This window comes from Cryptomeria japonica, chromosome 3 (assembly GCF_030272615.1).
Source record: "Cryptomeria japonica chromosome 3, Sugi_1.0, whole genome shotgun sequence".
Classification (NCBI taxonomy): domain Eukaryota; kingdom Viridiplantae; phylum Streptophyta; class Pinopsida; order Cupressales; family Cupressaceae; genus Cryptomeria; species Cryptomeria japonica.
The window spans coordinates 620,981,745-621,002,746 of NC_081407.1; the positions used below are offsets into that span (position 1 = coordinate 620,981,745).

A 21,002-nucleotide genomic window follows, 5' to 3' on the forward strand; every position below is an offset into this window, starting at 1 on the left:
TTTTTGAGTAATAGATGCAAAAATCAATTTACTATTGTGAAATTTATTAGTCACAAATGCAAAAATCAATTTACAATTGCGAAATTTATTAGTCACAAATGCGAAAATCAATTTAGATTTGTGAAATTATAAGCAACAATTGCAAAAATTTGAACTAACGAATGTGGAAATATCGTAGCACAAATGCGAAAATTGTAAAGACAAATGTGAAAATCTAGAAACGTTTGTGAAATTTGAAACCTGTATCTACAAACACATGAAAAAATAAAAATCAGTTGGTTGTCTATTCACGTTGGGTTCACCAAATTGTTTATGGGGAAAATTCATTGTTTTAAATAGATTATCAAGCAACCACTAAACCTAGTCTAATTAACCAAAATCCGAACGTAATGACAATAAAAGCCTACTTAGTGAATTCAACCGTAAAGTAAATTAAAACACTAAAACCCCCTGTTGAATCTAATTATGATGCTTCTATTGTTCTTTTGCTTCTTGCGGGAAATTGGCTCTTAGAATTGCGTTATGAAAACCTGCAATATGTGGACACAAGAATTCAAAGATAGTTGTTACTGAAAAAATGAAAGATTAATGTCGAATTTATAGATTTCAAAAGGATTGATTGAATGGCTAAAATCGATTTGAGAACAAAATTAATCAACGATTGAGATTTATTGTGACAAGTTGGTGGAAGAGAATTGTTCATCTTGATTGAATATGATTGAGAGACCAACTGGATTGATTGAGGAGTTAAAGAGAACTGATTAAATAGTTAAGTGATTTGATTGGGAGTTGAAGAGGATTGATTGATTAGTCAAGAAATTTGATTGAGAGTGAATTGACTTGACTGATTAAAAGATTGATTTGATTGATCGGTTAGCTGGATTGATTAATTAGCCAAGAAAAGTTGATTGAGAGTTAACAAGAAGTCAATGGTAGTTAGGAATTTGACATGTGATGTAGAAAATTAGAATGAAATATCATTTGGATTAAATTTAGATTTTCAAAAATGTCAAATGAAATGATTTCGAATCTGAAGGAAATTTGATTAATTTATTTACTTTAGAGGACATAAATAGATAATTAAATAATTTAAAGAAATTATTTAATTATGAAAAAATAGAAATTGAATTTAATTAAGCAATAAAGATCAATTAAAGTAAATAATTGAGATTAATTTAATAATAAAATTATTTAAATACTTTTAAAGAGAAAATGGTCAATTGATTAAATGATTAAGAGGAAAGTTGAATAATTGATTTAAAATGAAAGAGGAATATTAAATCCGAAGAATAAAATTAGATTTATAAAATAATAAAGTATTTAATTAATATAGAAAAATAATTAATAAAATTGATATTTGTAAGCATTGAACAATTTTAAGTGTCTACATGTGCCACTTGGATCACCCACAACCTTCATACAATAAGAATGGGTGTAAATTTCTTTTCCATTCGAGTTCAAATTTTTCTGAGTCTCCCGCTTTGTTGACAAGCAACAACCCTCACTTGCATGATGAGGTCGCTTTGTCAACGACTGAGTCTTCTCCATGTACTAGACACGTGTTATACTGGTAGGGTCTTTTGCGATTACTCTTTTTCTTTCCTTGTTTTTCTTCACAGGGTTAGCACGTGTCTTCTACTTGTGAGGTCCCTTCTTTGAAACACACGAGATTGCTATGTGGCGTGTGGGCAACCCTTTTCAAAGATGAAGGCTTGTGGTGTGTTGGGAAACTCTGCCAAATTGACATGCGACTTGCATTTACATTAAGCCTATCGCTTGCAAGTTATTAAGTCCACGAATCTTCCACAAGAAAAAGCCACCCATGAAAGATGCCACCAATGCAATTATAAAATTGTCCAAAAGGTGAGCCTACAACATTATCTCTATCAATTCCTGAGCATTGACTCTTGAAGCTTGTAGAGTTATATACACCATCAAATGACCATCCATATTTCCAACAATGAATATTTCAAAACGTGAGTACAATTTAACTCAGAGAATACAATTACAACTATAAGATTATATTGTAAATCAATGGTAGTAATTAAATGTTATAATCTACTCTTCGAACCTATCAACAATTTCCATCTTCGAATCATATTACTCTTTCAAAGAATTTTTTTATTTTTTTATCTTTTAAGAATTCATCATTCTAATTAATACATTTTCTTATTACTTGTCAAGAGTTGCCAAGATTTTCCACAAGATTTTAATGTATATAAAAAAATTGCCATCAAAATTTATTTATTTTTTTCAAAAAAACAAAGAAAAATAAAATTTGTTAATGATAAAAACTATTTTTATTTTTTTTAAATCACCAAATTTATATATAGATTCCTTATAATTATCATGACACAAAATAACAAACTTAAAACAAACTTCTATTATTTTACTCAATCAAAATTATCTAAAGGGTGGCTCCAATGCCCTATCAACCCCATTTCTCAACAAAATTAAAAAATAATCACAAATCACGGCTCCAATGACCTATCAACCCATTTCTCAAACAAAATTAAATAATCACAAATCACCCCAAAAAGTGTTACTTATTGGTATATTTGAACATAATATAGATTATGCTAATCGATACAAAACAATGTCTTTTATAAGTCATAATATTTCTACAACACACGAAAACTGCTAGAAGACTAATATTTCTGTTGATGAATGTAAGTTATAATATTTCTACAACACAAACAATTAACTTGCCATTTTTTAATAAGACTGGTATTTCTCGATACGAGACTAGTAGAAATCAACAATAAAAATTAATGATTACAGATAAATACAATGTCAGAGAATGATGCACCATTATTACTGTCACCATTGCTCCCAAGACGTTTTAAATCGACAGACGAGCAATAGTGGAAGGCCGCAGTTCCTTTAGTAGAAACTGTATGTGCCTTCAGATCGGGCACATATATTTCATCAATCTAGACTGATCTTGCACTAGCAATAAAGATAGAGTGCATTCTCAATATTTAAGTTAAATATATTTGCATTAGCTTCTCACTTCAAATGTTTCTCAAACCATTCCAACATTTTTTTCTGTGCCAATTCAGCATTAGTTACAGCAATTTCATCTTTCTCATCGTATCTTACAGTCCAGCCATGAGCAACTCCAGGATAGATGTTCACAAAGCTATCTACCTGAAATGAAAAAGGATGCGGAGTGTCACATGCATCATCTTTTTACAACTAAACACGTTTCTCTTTAAAGAAGAAATGTCAAAACATTGCACTTAGTATATAAAAGATCTCACAAAGGAATATATTGAAGCAATCTTCAGGGGATCGGGTGGCTGAACACAACTTTGAAAGCAAGCTGGGACATTATGCACTGTGATCATTTTTTTTAAAACCACTTCCTTCGTAAAGTTTCATACAAGGGCTCTCAGCATATTTATTTTTTCATGTTACTAAAGGATAACGCGTAATCGTATACTACCATGTAAAAGTATTTTTCTGTTACAACTCACATTCATCAACAGGCACGAATTCCATAATTAAACACTCTTTTCAAGACATGCAAATTTCATGTGATACAATTATCATAATTTTCTGATAAGGCACACTTCCCTATTAGTTTCATTAGCTAAGAGCACATACAGCTCATATAAGATCAACATTCCCCTTATGTTTCAATAAGTTTAAGACATCCATGGAGGCCAACCTGGTTTTTTCTCCTTGTATTTCTGACAAAGGAATAGGCTTGTAATGCCTCTTCAATCATCATTGGTAGTTTTACGCTACAATTTGCAGTCTTGAAGTCCAAAGAGCCATCTGAATGATTAGGTTTCTTTTATTTTTAGAAATGTATCTTACATTATATCATGAACTAAAGAAAAACGTCTATTCCAACCATATTGTAGGAAAACTCTACCTAGATTGACCAAAAAGAGCTAATATCTAACTAATTTAAGCCTATACCCCCAAGAAGCATTTAGTCAACTCCTTCCAAATACAGTTGCTTTTAATATTAACAAGCTAAGCCAACTCCTACATGAAATTCTCGACTCCCCTAAGCTGAGAATGGAGGGTCCTTATAAGAAGTAGCCTTGCACAGAAATCAAATAGTAATCAACCAAATTGTGTTCCATGAAAATTTGCAGCTTTCCCTACTCGTCCAACTATTACGAAGCGAGGACCTTGCCAACAAAGGAAAGATTGCATAAATAATTTAATTCACCTTGAAGACAAGAACAAAAGGTTTTGGTATAAGGATAATTTTTACGCGTGAGAAGCATGATCAACATTTTTCTCTGTACCAAAAACCTGTATTAACAATATGCACACCACTATTGTGAAGACTCATCTTTACTGCCAAACCTTGGTGGAGCAATAATCATCCCAGAACATTTTTGTTGTAGTAGGCTCCATATTTCTAAATAGATTGACATGGTACCTCCAATCTCCGGTTCAACTGTAGAGCAAGTTCAGAAGTGCATTTCACAAATCACAGAGATCCTTCATTACACAGTTGAATAAAATATTAAAAATCTTTTCCATTAATCTCTCTTAAGTCTCTCCAATCATGACCTGACTGTTGGAACTGCATTGAAAAAGAAAAGGTTTTCATGGATTATTTTCTTGTTTATGGTGAACAGATTTATCTGGTCCCTTTAACTTTTAAGCTCTATTCATGGTGTTCCCTGATATAGATTAAGTTAGGTTTAATCATGGACTATCAGTCATTTCCTAGGATTCCTAACATGGGTCAAATGAGAAATAGCCTAGTTCTATTCACGTGCAGATTTGTCTGATAAATTACTGCCAGACAGAAACTAGTATATGACAGCATAAATGTATGCAGAAATAACAGTAACTAAGTGCAGCTGAACACCAAAGCTATCGCACAGGGCTGATGATACAAAACATAAAGAAGTATTCCATTCGTATAAAAACTAAAACCAGATAATTTTACTCTTTCATCACAATTTTCACAACTCTCACTTTATAACTTGTGCTTATGTCTTCAATTCAACTTTCAATCAAACCAGCCGGAAATGAATCCTCTTGAAAACTCAACATAGATGGTACTTCTTCCAAGTCTTTATATTTCCATGCAAAACTTTCCTTATTGCTGCTGTGGTTGATTCTGCATCCAATGTGCTCCTGGTTAATTCTGTACCCAATGACCTCTCTTCTTATTTCAGCATAGTTGATGGATTCCTCATGTAAAATCATTAGCTAGTGGATTATTCAATTCTGCTTCTCCAATACTGCAATTCCAAAATATAGAGCATAATTACTTATGTTCTGACCTACCCTTTTGGATTCACTTTGAAATACTGTGCACTTATCTCTTCCACTTCATAAAAATAGCAATTAAGTATGGTGGATGAACTCCTCCATTTCTAGTAGGTTTAGTGTTTACTCAAGATTCCATCTCAAATTGACACTGGTATAAACATTTCATACTTCTCCATTTGCCAACATAGTAGTTGTTGGTTGAAGTAACAATCATCTTCTGAACAAACATGTATATGTTATACTCTTACGTCAAGTTCAAATTGATCTTCATCTGAAGCTGAGCCAACATTGTAACTTGATTGAATTTTATCATTTGCTTAATCTATTAGTGCATCCAGCATAAATTGGGAGCATCCAATTTTTATGGCCTAGATTTGTTCCAAACATGATATCACAACTTTGTTCTAGCAGTCACAATATCTTGACTTGGTAAAACATCAATTGGGTCAATATTAATTCGATTACCTATTCTCAATCAAAATTGGTTTGGTAACAATGGGGGTTACCCAATTTCTTCCATGACTTCTAATTATATGTCCATCACTAATCTTCTGATTACAGTATTTATTCTTTTTCAATCCTAGATCACCTACCTTAACTGTTATTTTGGCATCACGTCTTTTCGTCACATTATGTTGGTGTATTGCACATAGTACATCTTTTTCATGTTAAGTTTCACTAAGGTTAATCTATAGGCCTAGGTTCACTTTCATTTGTTATTGCAAATACTTGAGGATAATTCTAGACTATCCCACTTATCCTAGTCAAATAGGTAAAATGTAAATATACACTTGAAACTTAGTGAGTTGTTTTTATGCCCCAATCTTACTGTTGTCATTTTATGACACCCTTGGTCCATTAGTGAGAACTGATCAGAGATATGTTCTATGGATCAGTGCTGCCTCAGTTGATCAAAGAGAAAACAATGGAATCATGAAGTGTGAAGTGTTGTCTTGTCAGATGGAAGTTCCTAAGTCTTCCCTTCCCCAAAACTCTGTAACTCCGGAACCCTGAGGTTCCCAAGTTCCTAAGTCTTCCCTTTCTCAAAACCCCGGAACTCCGAAACCCCAAAGTTCCCAATTTCCTAAGTCTTCCCTTCCCCGGAACCCCAGTTCCCAAGTTCCCAAGTCTTCCCTTCCTCGGAACTCCGTAACTCCGAAACCCTGAGGTTCCCAAGTTCCTAAGTCTTCCCTTCCCCAAAACCCCGGAACTCCAGAACCCCGAAGTTCCCAATTTCCTAAGTCTTCCCTTCCCCGGAACCCCAGTTCCTAAGTCTTCCCTTCCCCGGAACCCCAGTAACTCCGGAACCCCGAAGTTCCCAATTTCCGACTTCTGACGGCTTTCAATACTTCCAGATGACGTGATCAACACTCAAAGCCTTGATGCTCCACCAACTCTTGCGACTAGTACACTTTCTTTTGTGGAGCTATAGGGGTGCATTTAATGATTTTGGCAGGATTTCTATCAGGTGGAGTACAAGGCCATTCTTATTTATGGTTACTTGTTGACCTTTATGTCATGCCTACATGTTCTGACTTTGGAAGGTCAGGCAATCCACCTTCTAGAAGTACCTTCCTTCTTGGGACTGCCTTGTCAGGGTATGGTCGGGTTGCTTGCATGCACTTCCCTGCATTTCCCCGTCTGACATTCCTCTGCACACACAAGGGTCAAGGCTTCTCTTCCTTGACCAATGGTCTCTCCTCTGCAACCAATTTTCTATATAAAGGTTGTTAAGCCTCATTGTAAAGGGTTCTCTCCCTACTAGCTTGAGCTATTCTATGCTCTTTCACTTTTCTTGAAAACTTGTATTTATTTTGCATTTCTGCAACTGTAAGTTTGGCCATTGGCCTTATAATGAATTGAAATCATCATTCTTGCCTTACTTCAACTTATGCATGTTGTGTATGTGTTCTTACCTTCATTGTAAGTGTATGTTGTGGCTTTCTTTCACATATATGTTGTGTTAACCTATTTCTAGGTGTGACTTGTGGGAAACCTTCTCTCCTCTTGACATTCAGCAAGTTCTAACCTCCATACATGCATTGAGGTCATTCATGCAACTGAAGTTTGTGCATCTCCTGGTATTTCAGTTGATTCTTTGTGCCATTTCGGGTGGGGAGAGAAACATCTCTTATCTTGGTGCATCACCTCCTTTCATTTTAAGCATTTATCTCTTCCCTTTTCCCTTGCAAGCTGTTAGGATAGGTTCAGAAGTATAATTTGTAGTGTTGAGTTGGTTCAGCACCTGCACTTGGATTGAGAAGGAAGCTAGCCTTCTCCGGAGATTCAAACCCCTTGCGCAAGGTCCCACACTTTGGGGTTGTTTCCATGTTTCACAAGGTTGTTGAGTTGATAGCTCAACAAGGGTGCAAGCTTTTGTGACAATACTTACCTAGATTGATTGGGAGCTATTAGTTGTTAAATTAGAATTGCTTGAGTGAATGCCACGAGTAAGTTTTAAGATTATCTTGGAATATCATTTAGCACCTCTGTTATTCTCTCTTGATTAGACTAATTAGTACACTTGTATATGTGAAGGTTCATATTTTATAATAATCATTAGAATCTGCAATTAGTTTTTTTGATAGATTTTTATATTCAACTATTGTCTTTTTTAATATAAATTCTCTCCAATATTTTATTGCAATGTGAGGTGTTTATTAGTGAGTTAGTTCTAGGATATAAGATCTTGTGGCTTGTTTATAAAGTGTCTCAAGACTCTAAACTTTAACATACCATAGCCAAAGTTCAATTCCTTTTTTCCATCTCAAAGATGTTTTCTAGAGTGGTTCTGACCCCACCATGGACTGCAGAGCATGAGATTTTACTGAGGAAAAGAAAAATAACCAAGCCAATTACCCCAAGAACAACCATTCCAAACTACCTTTCACAAGACAATTCAGATTCAATAAACAAACGATTATACTAGCCATGAACTATCCTATTATGCTAACAATAAACTTCAAACTACAAACAATAAACCTTGAAATAAGCTTGTGCATGCTCTGCAAGGCTCATTACTAAAGCCCATCTACACCATTTTTACTTATAGAGGGTGTTATAAGTAAGCCAGTGTGAACACATCTGGGCTCCATATGAATAGTAATCTAACATGCAAAATACATGCATTAGCCTCTAACTGAATAGTGTTAGGCACAACTATCTGGTTGACTATTCACACCTACAAGTAGACATGTGTGTACTCAAACCATCTGTTAAGAAACCAAAGTTGAGTTTTTGTAAATTAAAATTATAATGGTTAAGCTTATCTAAGTTAAAGCTTTAGCATTATTTTTACAATAATAGGAAAACCCTCCTATGAATGGATCAGCCTCCTTTTGTAGCTAGTAGATAATTATTGTTTTATACTTTTCTATCCTTTTTAATCGATTAATTTTTGCTGGGTCTTTGTTGTGTTGGTAAGTGGAAGCTTGAAGAGGACACTGCACTTGTGTGGATTTAATAGCATGCTCGTTACTGCATCTTTTGACTTGAAAATTGTCCAAATGTAGATCTAATTATGGATATCATTCTATCATTTCACTCCAAGTGCATATTTTGTTCTCATACAGATCCTTTCAGATGTTTATGGAATCATACCAAAATAAACATTCATATGGTCTAAAATCGTCCAAGAAGAAAGTTAATTGTCTAAATCAACCTATGTTTCTACATCAAATCCAAATTCTGCCTCCTTACAGAACACTTCATAAAATAAAGATTTGTGCCAAAAAATCAACTTTTTAGGTCTTGCTGATTTTTCGCAGAGATATATTTCTGAATTTCAAACAGTTTTATCTTCTTCTTCAAGTCCCAATTATTTATTATTCTTCAGTAACATATATTCCTTGTTTACCTTCATGAAGGCACACATTTTTTAAGAGATTTCCATTTTTTGACATACCTTGGTCATACAAACGAAATTTCCAAAAAATTTGGAGCCAGCTACACTGTGGTGGTGTCAAGTTTTCAAAATGCTTCTAATATCAATTTATGTAGATTTTTTTGCATATTTTCAGATAGCATGTCTTATCCTCATTTTCAAAAAGCATCATTTGGGTGCATATTTTCCTCGTGTATGGCCTTTTTATGCTGTCTTGGGAATGTTGCATGCCGGTATCAAATTTCTTCATTTGGCCTGAAATTATACCAGAAGAAAGAGTAAATCATCTACTATACATAAAATTTTGTTTCTGCATTGGATCCAAATTTCCTTACAAAACTTTTTGCAATCTGGACATTTTGTGCTAGAGATTCAACTTTTCTAGGTCAGGTTTGTTAATGTTTGTAGCTGCAGGAGTGTTTTTTTTTTTTTTTTTGCGATGGTTTTATAACCGTCTTGTTGATATCATGTCTTACCTTTTATCAGTTAGTTTATTCTGTTCGATTATATTGTATTTGGCATTCGATTCTTTGGTTTCCTCCAAGCTGGAAGTGTAACGGATCTTTTGTTAACTGTCACCGGCCATTGGGTTTAATTATGGTTCCATGGGAGTCACGTACTTGGTGGCTACGTCTTCTGCCTTTATCGTATTTCTTTCGTCAAGAGGTATGGTGGTGTCTTCAGCTGTGCGACTCTTTTTGGTAATCGTCTATGAAGCAGCTTGTAATGTAACCACCACTAAGCTTGCAGCATGGGCTCTTTGACTTTCATCGCCCTTAGACATTCCTGGAGGCTTGTATATGTTATTTAGATATGTTGCGGATTATTTTTGGTGTTAGCGCTCGCGTGAATTTCTGAGAAGAGAATATATTATATGTGTGTTTATCCGTGTGGTGGTTTTGATCTGATCATATCTCCTTCAGCAATCTTTTATCTTCTTTTGTGGTTCTGCATCATCACTGCCTCCTCATATATTATTGATGTATGAAAGTCTATGTGCCGGATATATGGTAGAAGTCTTCACTCTTCTGAGATGATATTGGCTTATGCTGTTGATTGTTAAAGTGTTAACAATCTTGTTTAGTTCATTGCCTGTTAAGCTCAAGAGCATTGTATTAGAGTTGTGCCTTTAATAAAGTTAGATTTGTGTGGCTGGATTTTTCACCTTCAGGTGGAGGGTTTTCCTAGGATAAATTTTTTGTCTTCCTTGTTCTTGTGAGTTTTTTAAGTTTCAGATTTCCGAGTTTTGTCTTTTTGGTTCTAATTTTAACAAGGTTGATTTTTGCAAAGATACATTTTGGAATTTCAAGCTTTTTTCTCTTCTTTTGCAAGTCCTAATTCTTTTGTCGTTCTTCAGTGACATGCATTTCTCATTTGCCCTCATGGTTACCACCTTTTTGTAACGAGTTCCATTTGACATTTCTTGATCATACATACGAGTTTTTAGAAATTTTTGGAGTCATTGATAATCAAACTCCGAGAGCTTCACCATGATGGTCGGTTTTGAAGATGTTTTTATTCAAGTAATATTTTTTGTAGATTTTTACAGAGCACCTGGACTGTCTTCATTATCAGAACATAATGAAATCACTTGCACAAGAAAGAATATAATAGGTAATTCTTGAGAATATCACAGAAATTACTTACCAATACTTGATAACAATAAGACACTTCAAGAGGGCATCCTCCAAAAGTCTCCAATAAGAACAAATGTCAAAATATGATGATAATATACTAATTACTACCTCTTATATGTACCATATTTAGGGCAAGGAGGCTACCCATGTTGGCCACACATATCCGAATGCACACTATAGATTAAGCACATAGAATGCTCCTCCCCTTAAAACCAATGTTGTCCAGAGTGTTGACAACTGCAGAAATGCATCTACAAGAATGCTTTATCCTCCCATGTCACATATTCACTAGGTAAATTCTTCCACTTCATCAAATATTCTATAATTGTCCTCGTCCGCAGTCTCTTGGTCCATGTCTAAAGGATTCCTTAAGTTCCAAAAGGATTCTACTCTTCGTATCAAACTTTGGTAACACTTTCTAGGTTGAAACCCTTTTTCTAATACCATTTTTAGAAAAAAAAAATCAAAGACCACATACATTTCCATTGATTGAGGTAACTCCAATTTGTATATTGCGCTACCAGTCTTCTATAAAACTTTGTAAGGGCTGTGATACTTAGGTCAAATCTTGTTATCCTTCTTTTATTGTTCCAATGACATCTACTTATAATTTTATAATTGCACAAAGAGCAACTCCTATTTTAAAATACCATTCATTGTGGTGCTGATCAACTAGCTACTTCATTATGTTCTATGCCATTACCAAGTTCTCCCTCAAACTAGAGAGTCCCTCTTGCGTACCTCTTGCTAGCATTGAATGTGTTCAACCATTCTAACCTTTGGTTGTACCCTCAAAGGCAGAGGTGATGGATGGTAAATGATACCCATATAGAGCTTAAAACGGAGACATTTTGGAAGAAATGTAGAAAGAAGTGTTATACCACCATTTTGCTCGAGGCAAATGTTGCACCCATCTCTCCCATTTATTAGAAGCAAAACAGTAGAATTAACCCTCCAACACACGTTAGCCACCTTAGTTTGACCATTTGATTGGAGATGATATGATGAGATGCAAGCAAATTGAGTAGCCAAACAAGAGAATAAATTAGTCCAAAAATTATTGGTAGATGTAGGATCATGATCACTTACTATGAGTTTTGGGATCCCTTGTAGCTTCTGAGTGGTCAATAAAAGTTGCTGCTATAGCATTTGCTACAAATAAATATGACAAAGCAAAACAATATGCATAATTGGCACAACAACCACGATGACATTTTCCCTCAATGTAATGTCCCCACTCTAGTCAACATCAGTTGCTAATGGGTTAGCCTATTATTTGGACTCTCGTAGGCTAACACGTTTGGATAGAGAGTCTTAGTGGTAGTTCCACTTCTTCAGTTCAGTCTTGGGTTTAGTTCTAGGGCCTTTACAGTCGGCATGGGCTTAGTTGAGGGACTTACAGTAGGCTATTTTTAGTCAGGGCACCTGGACACGTGGGGGTTATACAGTGTTGACCCCAGCTTTAGACGACACATCAAAAGACTGAATATTGAGGGAGATATTAATATTTTAGTGGTTAAGTTATTAGTTCTTGCCATGGCAGGATACTGTAGCAATCAATATGTTTTTAAATGGCTTAAATAGTTATTAATCGCTGTCCTTCTCAACCAATCATTTTTTAAAAATTTCAAATTAAAATAATTTTTTATGTTTTCAAAAGTTTGTAAAATTTTTAGCAAAAGTTATTTAAAAATTGATTTACTTGTCACGTGATTGGTCTATATTATTTTCACTAGGCATAAAATTCAATTTTTGTCAACAAAAAATAATTACATCAGCTTATGTCAAATCATCTTTAACTTCAAATTATTTTACTATTATACATAGAACATAGATTACATCATTTATTATTACTAATGACATCATGTCACATTAATAATAGATTTTTATAAAAAAACATATTTTTATACATATATAAGCATTATTAAATTTTTGAGTGACATTATGTCACATCTAGAGTTTATTTTTCCATTTTTTTTAAATTTAAATTTACAAATTGATGTTTGTGGTGGGCTACGCAAATGATTTAACTTTAAGAAGGTTATTTCCATTAATACATTATTATTGTCTTAAGTTATTTTTTATTTTTATTTTTAAAAGTTATTGTCTTAAGTTATTATTATAACTTTCATATATAATTATTATAACTTTAGATCTTAATTAATAAATAAAAATGGACACTAATTTTTTAATGGACGAACAATTTTTTCCTTTCCACTTTTTACCATGGTTGCTCTCCAAGTGCATAAAAAATTATTAATCGACCATTCACCTCCTAAAAGTAATTGATCACCTTTTAGAAAGTTTAAATTAGATAAATTTATTGTATTAAACTAATGTAATATATATTTTATAAATTAATATAATATACATTCATTCATATAATTATAGGGTAATATAGTCTAAATTTAATTGACAGACTATAATGGGATTATGGATGCATAATGTCAAAAAATCAAGCTTGACAAAAATCTACTTCTTAGATATTATATTAAATAATTCAAGCTTGATAAAATATGTTTTTAGGATATGCAATGAATATTTTTGAAAGGAGATTATAGTAATATAATATTCATTCATTCATTATAAATAGTATTTTTACTTAATTTTATGTCTTTCAATCAACCATTCTTTAATTTTATATTACTATACTTACATTTGCATGGTTATTTTAAAATGTAACATTTTAATAAATATAAATTTATAACTTAATGTAGAGTATTGCAAATTTAGTTGATAGAGTATAATGAGATTTTAGATTTCTCTTAGCAATACTATAACGTTAGAAAAATCAAGTTTGAAAAGATTTATTTTTTGATATTTTAATATAGAATATATAATTAATTAATTGTAATATACATTATATGAAAATTTTAATAATATTAATTCTTATTATCATGTATAAATTGAATTAAATAAATTGTCAAATTAAGAATTGATTTTTTTAATCTTATTAATATTGAAATTTTCTATAATTATTTATATATTTTTAATAAAATTATAAATAATAATTAAAAGTAATTAAAATAAATAAAATATTATATATAAATTTGAAAAGCATTAATCATTTTTTTATTAGTTATATATAAGTTGAATTAAATAAATCGTAAAATTACGAATTGATTTTTCTTCTTTTTAGTAGTTTTCATTTAAATTTTAATTTAAGTTTGAAATTTGCTTTTATTATTTGTCTTTTTATGAAATTACAAATAATAATCAAAAGTAATTCGAATTAATTTAATTTAAGACTATTTGTTTCATTATCTCTACCTCTCTTTTTTCACTCCATCTCTCCTCTTTATCTCTATCTCTTAATTTCTCTCTCTTTCTAACTCCATCTTGCTCCTCTCTTTATCTCTTTTTGTCCATACCTTTTCCCCTCCGCCTCCCTCTCCCCCCTCCCCCCCCCTCTCTCTCCCTCCCTCCCTCCCTCCCTCCCTCCATATCTTTGTCCACCTCTTTCTCCCTATCTCTCTCTCTATCTCTTTCCCTATCCCTCTCTATCTCTGTCTATCACCCTCTAGTTATCTCTTTCCCTATCTCTCCTCTCACTTTCTAGTTATTACTTTCCCTTTTTCTCCTTTCCCTCCCCTTTTCTCTCTTCCTCCTCTACTTATCTCTCCCCCTTTCTCTCCCTCCCTCTTTCTATCTCTCCCAACTAAACTAAACACACTATTGACAGGAACTTGAAGCATTTATCTCTCCCCTCTACCTCTTTCTCTCTATTTTTTTTCTCTAACTCTCCCTCCCCCTGTCTCTATCTCTCTATCTAGTTCTCTCTCCCTTTCTCTCCCCCTCTATTTTCAACTCTACTTTTATCTACTATAAATTAATGGCAAGAACATAATGTTTTGTGTCTCTTATTTAATTAACTTATATGGATATTATAAAGTCATAAAGTGACTTTATTAAAATGAAAAGCCACTTAAATATTTTATAGTGATTTTTTTTAAATCATTGCAGTGAATTTGGACGCCCAAAAGAAAATTAGACTATAGAAAGTGAATTAAATACATATAAATGTATTTAAATGACATTGGGCATACCTTTTTGGGAATTCATGCCATTTGGGGTTATAAGAGGAAAAAAGCAATTCAACCTTAATAACTTTTTATTATTTGACATTGATTGGTTTTTGCTTTGTGGATTTTCTGAGACAAGGGTTTCAGAGGGTTTTCTATTGAAGAACGATAATTCTTCATGAATTTGTGACTCTAAGGTTGTGAAAGATCAGCTGAATTATTGCAACTGAGAGGGCTTCATTCAGGAGTCTTATTGTGCTACATCAGAGGTTTATTCATTCAGTTATTTGCAGATTTTTCAATAAGGAAAGGGCATTCTGGTTTAGACACCCTTATTAGAAGCATTTTGCATTCAATAAAACAATCGTACTATTTCTTCTTGTTGGTCGTACAATCTTTGCATGGCACGTGTGGACTTGGAAAAGGGCATTTGACTTGGAGGGCTGAAACGCCTTCCCATTTTGCATTCCAGTTGCACCATTCCCAATGCCTAGCATATTCTAGTTATTTCATCTCTTTTCTAGCTGGAGAATTAGCACTTTGGACTTGTACGCCTTGTTTGGTCAGTTTCACAGTTTTGGCTTGCAAACTCTAGAATTCTTTATTTCAAATAAGTTGAGGACCTTCAGGTATGTTTTATTTATTCGTTTCTATTGTAGCAGTTATCTAATACTTAATATAGTTGTAGTTGCTCTATACTTCTTGTCAATTTAGTTTTATGTGCATTTCTTGCCTGGTGCACTTGTTATTTTTTGCTTAAAATTCTTCAAAACCTTTGAAAATACAAAAAGAAGACAGCATTTGCATCAGTAGAAGAGTTAGAACCAGCAGGGTTCTTACAGTGGTATCAGAGCTCTAATCTTGCTTTCCTGGAGGGTTAGAAGTTCTTATGCATCAGCATCAGTTTGGGCCTCACGGATTTTACACACGCAGGAGACTTGGTTTACAAGGAAACTAGGATCAATTTGAAGAGATGCCATTAGAAATCATGGGAGATAGGAATGAAGGTGATCCACACATAAATCCTAGTAACAATGAGGACTAAGAAGCCAAGTGGCTGGGTAGGAACAAGTAGTAAACGTGTTGCAACAGCTTGCTATAGCCGTACAATAGTTTACCATGCCTAGGGGTAATAACCAGAACCAGGAAGGGAATGGAAGTGTTGTTGGTCGCCCAATATTTGTGAGAAATGAACTTGAAGAAGAGGACGCAGTTGAGGAGGAAGGTGATGTGGTCTTTACAGATGATGTGATGACATTACAAGATGAGTGGGATGCATCACCACCAAGAGTTAAGGATCATCTTAACTTTGACAGGTTCATGAGTCAAAAGAGGGAACATAGCAAGAAATGGAACTAGAATGACAGGAAACCATGGAATAAGACTAATGATCTTAAATATGCAATCAACAAGCTCACACTCTCTACTTTTTATGGCATTGTTAGAGTCACAGTAAGAGCTTGGATTAGCAAGTTGGACACTTTCTTGACCCTACATCCTATGTCAGAAGAAGACACCATTAAGTTGGCAGCTTTGCATTTGGATGGGTTAGCCCATGACTGGTGGCACTATGGGATGGTTACCTTGCATCATGATCTTATCACTTCATACCAAGAGTTCACTGATAGATTAGTTGAACGTTTTGACAAAAGAGACCCAAAGTTGTATTTCAGAGATTTAGCTCGGTTGAAACAAATGGGCAACTTGGAGCCTTATATTGGTGAATTTCAAAGGCTCTCGGTCATGGTCACAGGTATCTCAAAGAGAAGGCTGGTCATTCTTTTTATTGAGGTTCTTTATGAGCCTATGAACCCATGGTTCATCGGGGGGTTATGTTGCCCCACCCCTAGTTAATTAGCCTGCTAGCCCTTTAGAACCCTTTCAAACAGTAAGGGTGGGGTGGGTGCTAGAATAAGTAGGGTAGGAATTAATTCTGAAAGGGATGGATTAAAACTTTTGGTCCCCCTACCTAGCAAAAAGCTATGCGGGAATCTCGTAGCATGGAACTTACAGCTTCATGTAGTAAGTTCAACTCAAACAATTCAAAACCATCTTCATCCTATAATGACAGCAAATCTGATCCAAAGAAATCAGAAAATGGAGATCAAAAGAAGAAATTTGCAGCACCTTTGGATAGGGAAACAATTAATGATTTGCGTAGGAAGAGGTTGTGCTTCTATTGCAAGGGCCCTTATGATCAAAACTATGATTGTCCTCTCAAACTTAAAGGTCAAAATAAGCATACGGAATGGTTTTATGAGGGTGAAAACATGACTCATAACACAGACCAGCAAGCTGATCATGAGGATTCAAAGACTGAAAACTCAGAAAATGAAGTTGAAAATGCAGAGGAAGTGGAGCTACAAAAAGCTCATATATCTAGCATGCAAAGGGAAGGCTACTTTAAGTTGCGTGGACTCTTGGCTGGTCAAAGAGTCATTTCCTTACTTGATACAGGTGCATCACACAATTTCATAGATGCTTGATGGTGGAAAAGTGTGGAATTCAAACTCAAGAGTTTGAAGGAATAAAGGTAAAAGTTGTTGATGGTTACACTCTCAATTGTGAGAGAATGATTCTGGATCTGCCTATGAAACTTAATAACTATGAGTTTAGAGCAGATTTTTATGTGGTTAACATGGGAAACACGGATGTAGTTCTTGGCATGAAGTGGCTTCATGCTATTGGAGAGTTTAAACTCAACCTTAGGGTAATGGAAATGAAATTTAAGGTGGATGGAACAAATCATGTACTTAAAGCCATCAAGGACAGCAACTTGAAAGTTATAACTCTCAAAAGAATGGAGAGATTTATCAAACATGATATGGTAGAGTGGGTAGCAGAGTGTAAGTTAATGCCTTCATATGAGGAGCAGCATAAAACACCCTATCATTCAAATGTTCAGGAGCTTAGAGCTAAGAACACAAAGGTGTTTAGTGACATACCACCTAGTAGACCTCTTGATAGAGGCATAGAGCACATCATTATGCTGGAGAAGGGCACTAAGCCCATCATGATTACCGGCACCCAAAGCGTTTGAAGGATGAGATTGAAAAAAACATCAAAGAACTCCTTGCTATGGGACACATAAGGCTGAATAAGTCTCCTTTCACTTCATCAGTGTTTTTGGTGAAGAAGAAAGATGGTACACTCAAGATGTGCATTGATTACTGGATGCTAAACAAAAAGACAATAAAGAACAGGTATCCCATCCCTCGCATCAATGAGTTGATAGAGAGCTTCACAAAACTTGTTATTTCTCTAAGATTGACTTGAGGATAGGTTATCACTAGATTAGTGTCAAAGAGCAGGATATTGAGAAGACTGCATTCAAATGTCATTGTGGACACTATGAGTTTTTGATCATGCCCTTTGACTTAACCAACGCACCAGCTACTTTCTAGTTCACTATGAACAGGGTCTTCAAGTCTCAGTTGAGGAGATTTATTCTACTGTTCTTTGACGTCATATTGGTTTATAGCAGATCTTGGGAGGAGCACATGGTTCACTTGGATACTGTTTTGGGCATACTTGACATGGAGTCCTTGTATGCCAAGGAGTCCAAGTGTGTGTTGGGCATGGCAGAGCTTCTTTATTTGGGTCACATGATCAACAGTGAGAGTTTGCATGGACCCTGATAAGGTTCGTGCCATTATTGATTGGCCTATGCCTGAGACTTTGACTCAGCTTAGGGGATTTGTTGGTTTATGTGCCTTTTACCATCGGTTTGTTAGTGGATTTTCATGACATGCTGCACTACTTATTGATTTGACAAAGAAGGGTGCATTTGTTTGGACACCTCTAGCACAGGAGTGTTTCGAGAAGTTCAAGTAGTTGATGACTACATGTCTAGTTCTAGCCTTGCCAGATTTCACCAAAACTTTTGAGCTTCATTGTGATGCATGTGGAGAGGGTATTGGTGCAGTGATTATGCAGGATCGTCATTCTATAGCTTTCGAGAGAAGGAAGCTAAGGGGTCCTGAGAGGAGCTACACCATTTATGACAAGGAAATGTTGGCCATCATGCATGCAATGGCCAAGTTCAGGTAGTACTTAGTTGGCAGCAAATTTTGTATCAAAACTAATCATAATAGCTTGAAGCGTTTCCTTGGACAGCGGGATCTAAATGAACATCAACAGAAATGGGTCAGCAAGTTACAGTCTTATGATTTTGACATCTCCTATGTCAAAGGGACTCGGAATGTTATTGCTGATGCCTTATCTCGCCATCCACATTTGAGCTCCATGGCAGAGGTTTCCGAGGATTGGAAACACTGGATCTTAGCAGAGTATGCCAAGAATCCATGGGATTCTGCCATTAATGATGGTACAGTACAGGACAGCAAGTACTCTCTTGTGAATGATTTAATCATTTACAAAGAGAGGATATTTTTAGTCCCAGGTTCAGATATGAGGGACAAGGTATTGAGATCTTTACATGATTCACCTATGGTTGGTCATCCTGGATACTTTAAGACCTATGGGCAGGTACGAGAAAGATTTACTTGGAAGGGTCTCAAATCTGATATTCTTCAGTATGTCAGGGAATGCTCTGTTTGTCAGCAAAACAAGCAAGAGCACACTTACCCTGCTGGGTTGCTTCAGCCAATTCCTATTTCTGAGAGGAAGTGGGAATGTGTGCCTATGGACTTTATTACAAGCTTGCCGAAAGCTCAAGGGAGAGACAACATTTATGTGGTAGTTGATCGGTTGACTAAGTATGCACATTTCTTCCCAATCATGACTACTTATTCAGCTGCACAGGAGGCAAATCTTTTCTTTCGTGAGATATTCAGATTGCATGGGCTACCTCAAAGCATTGTCAGTGATAGAGACAGTAGGTTCATGGGTAACTTCTGGCAGGAGTTATTCAGACTATGCGGGACAGAGCTCACTCCGAGTACTAGCTACCACCCTCAGACTGATGGGCAGACTGAGATTGTCAATAAATGGGTGGAGGGATACCTGCGGAACTACATTTTTAGGCAGAAGAAGGCTTGGGTGAAGTGGTTGCATCTTTGTGAGTATTGTTACAATTCCACTCACTACATGACTATCCAAATGACACCATTCAGAGCTTTATATGGCTACGATGCTCCTAGTTTTCTGGATTTATTGATGAGCAATTGCAGAGTACCGAGTGTTGGGGACCTATTACAGGAGAATAGGATATCACGAGAGCTCTTCGTGAGAACATTCAGAAGGCTCAGAATCAGCAAAAGAAATATGTTGATCAGAGGAGGGTTGAGTGATCTTTTGAGATCGGGGATATGGTGTATCTGATGCTACATCCCTATAGACAGTCCTCTCTTAGGAAGAAGGGTTCGGAGAAACTCAAGCCACATTATTATGGGCCATTCAGGATTATCAAGCGAGTTGGCGAAGTGGCTTATGAGTTAGATTTACCGACAGTTAGTAAGGTTCAAAATGTGTTCCATGTTTCTCACCTAAAAAAGGCATTGGGACAACATATAGCTCCTTCAGACTTACCACCCCTGGATGATGAGGGGAAATTGATATTAGTACCCAAGATCGTCATAGAGACTAGAGAGCGTCATCTTTGGAGGCGATTCATCAGGGAAATTCTAGTTAAGTGGAGAAATTTGCCGATAGAGGATGCTACTTGGGAGAGTGAGCGCATTTTGCAACATCTAGCATTGAGTTTGCTTGAGGACAAGCGAATTCGGGGAGGGCAGACTGTAATGTCCCCACTCTAGTCAACATCAATTGTTGATGGGTTAGCCTATTATTTGGACTCTTGTAGGCTAGCATGTTTGGATAGAGAGTCTCTGTGCCAATTCCACTTCTTCAGTTCAGTCTTGGGTTCAGTTCCAGGGCCTTTGCAATCAGTGCGTGGGCTTAGTTGAGGGACTTACTGTTTATAGTAGGTCAATCTGGCAATAGGCTATTTTTAGTTAGGGCACCTGGACACATGGGGGTTATACAGTGTTGACCCCAGCTTCAGAAGGCATGTCAAAAGATTGAATATTGAGGGAGATATTAATATTTTAGTGGTTAAGTTATTTAATTAACTTATATGGATAATATAAAGTCATAAAGTGACTTTATTAAAATTAAAAGCCACTTCAATATTATAAAGTGATTTTTTTTATCACTTAAGTGAATTTGGACGCCCAAAAGCAAATTAGACTATAGAAAGAGAATTAAATACATTTAAATGTATTTACATGACATTGGACATACCTT

The 21,002-nt window shown here is 35.2% G+C and overlaps 1 protein-coding gene across 1 annotated transcript in view; it reads right to left on the bottom strand.

The window, feature by feature from the left end:
• Positions 1-2,638: 2,638 nt before the first annotated feature.
• The window catches only part of LOC131060113 (endo-1,3;1,4-beta-D-glucanase), a 149,529-nt gene continuing 131,165 nt past the window's right edge, over positions 2,639-21,002 (bottom strand). Inside the window, 1 exon segment of the mRNA XM_059218472.1 lies at positions 2,639-3,150. Within this exon segment, the coding sequence (XP_059074455.1) occupies positions 3,010-3,150 (141 nt within the window). The 3' untranslated portion in view covers positions 2,639-3,009.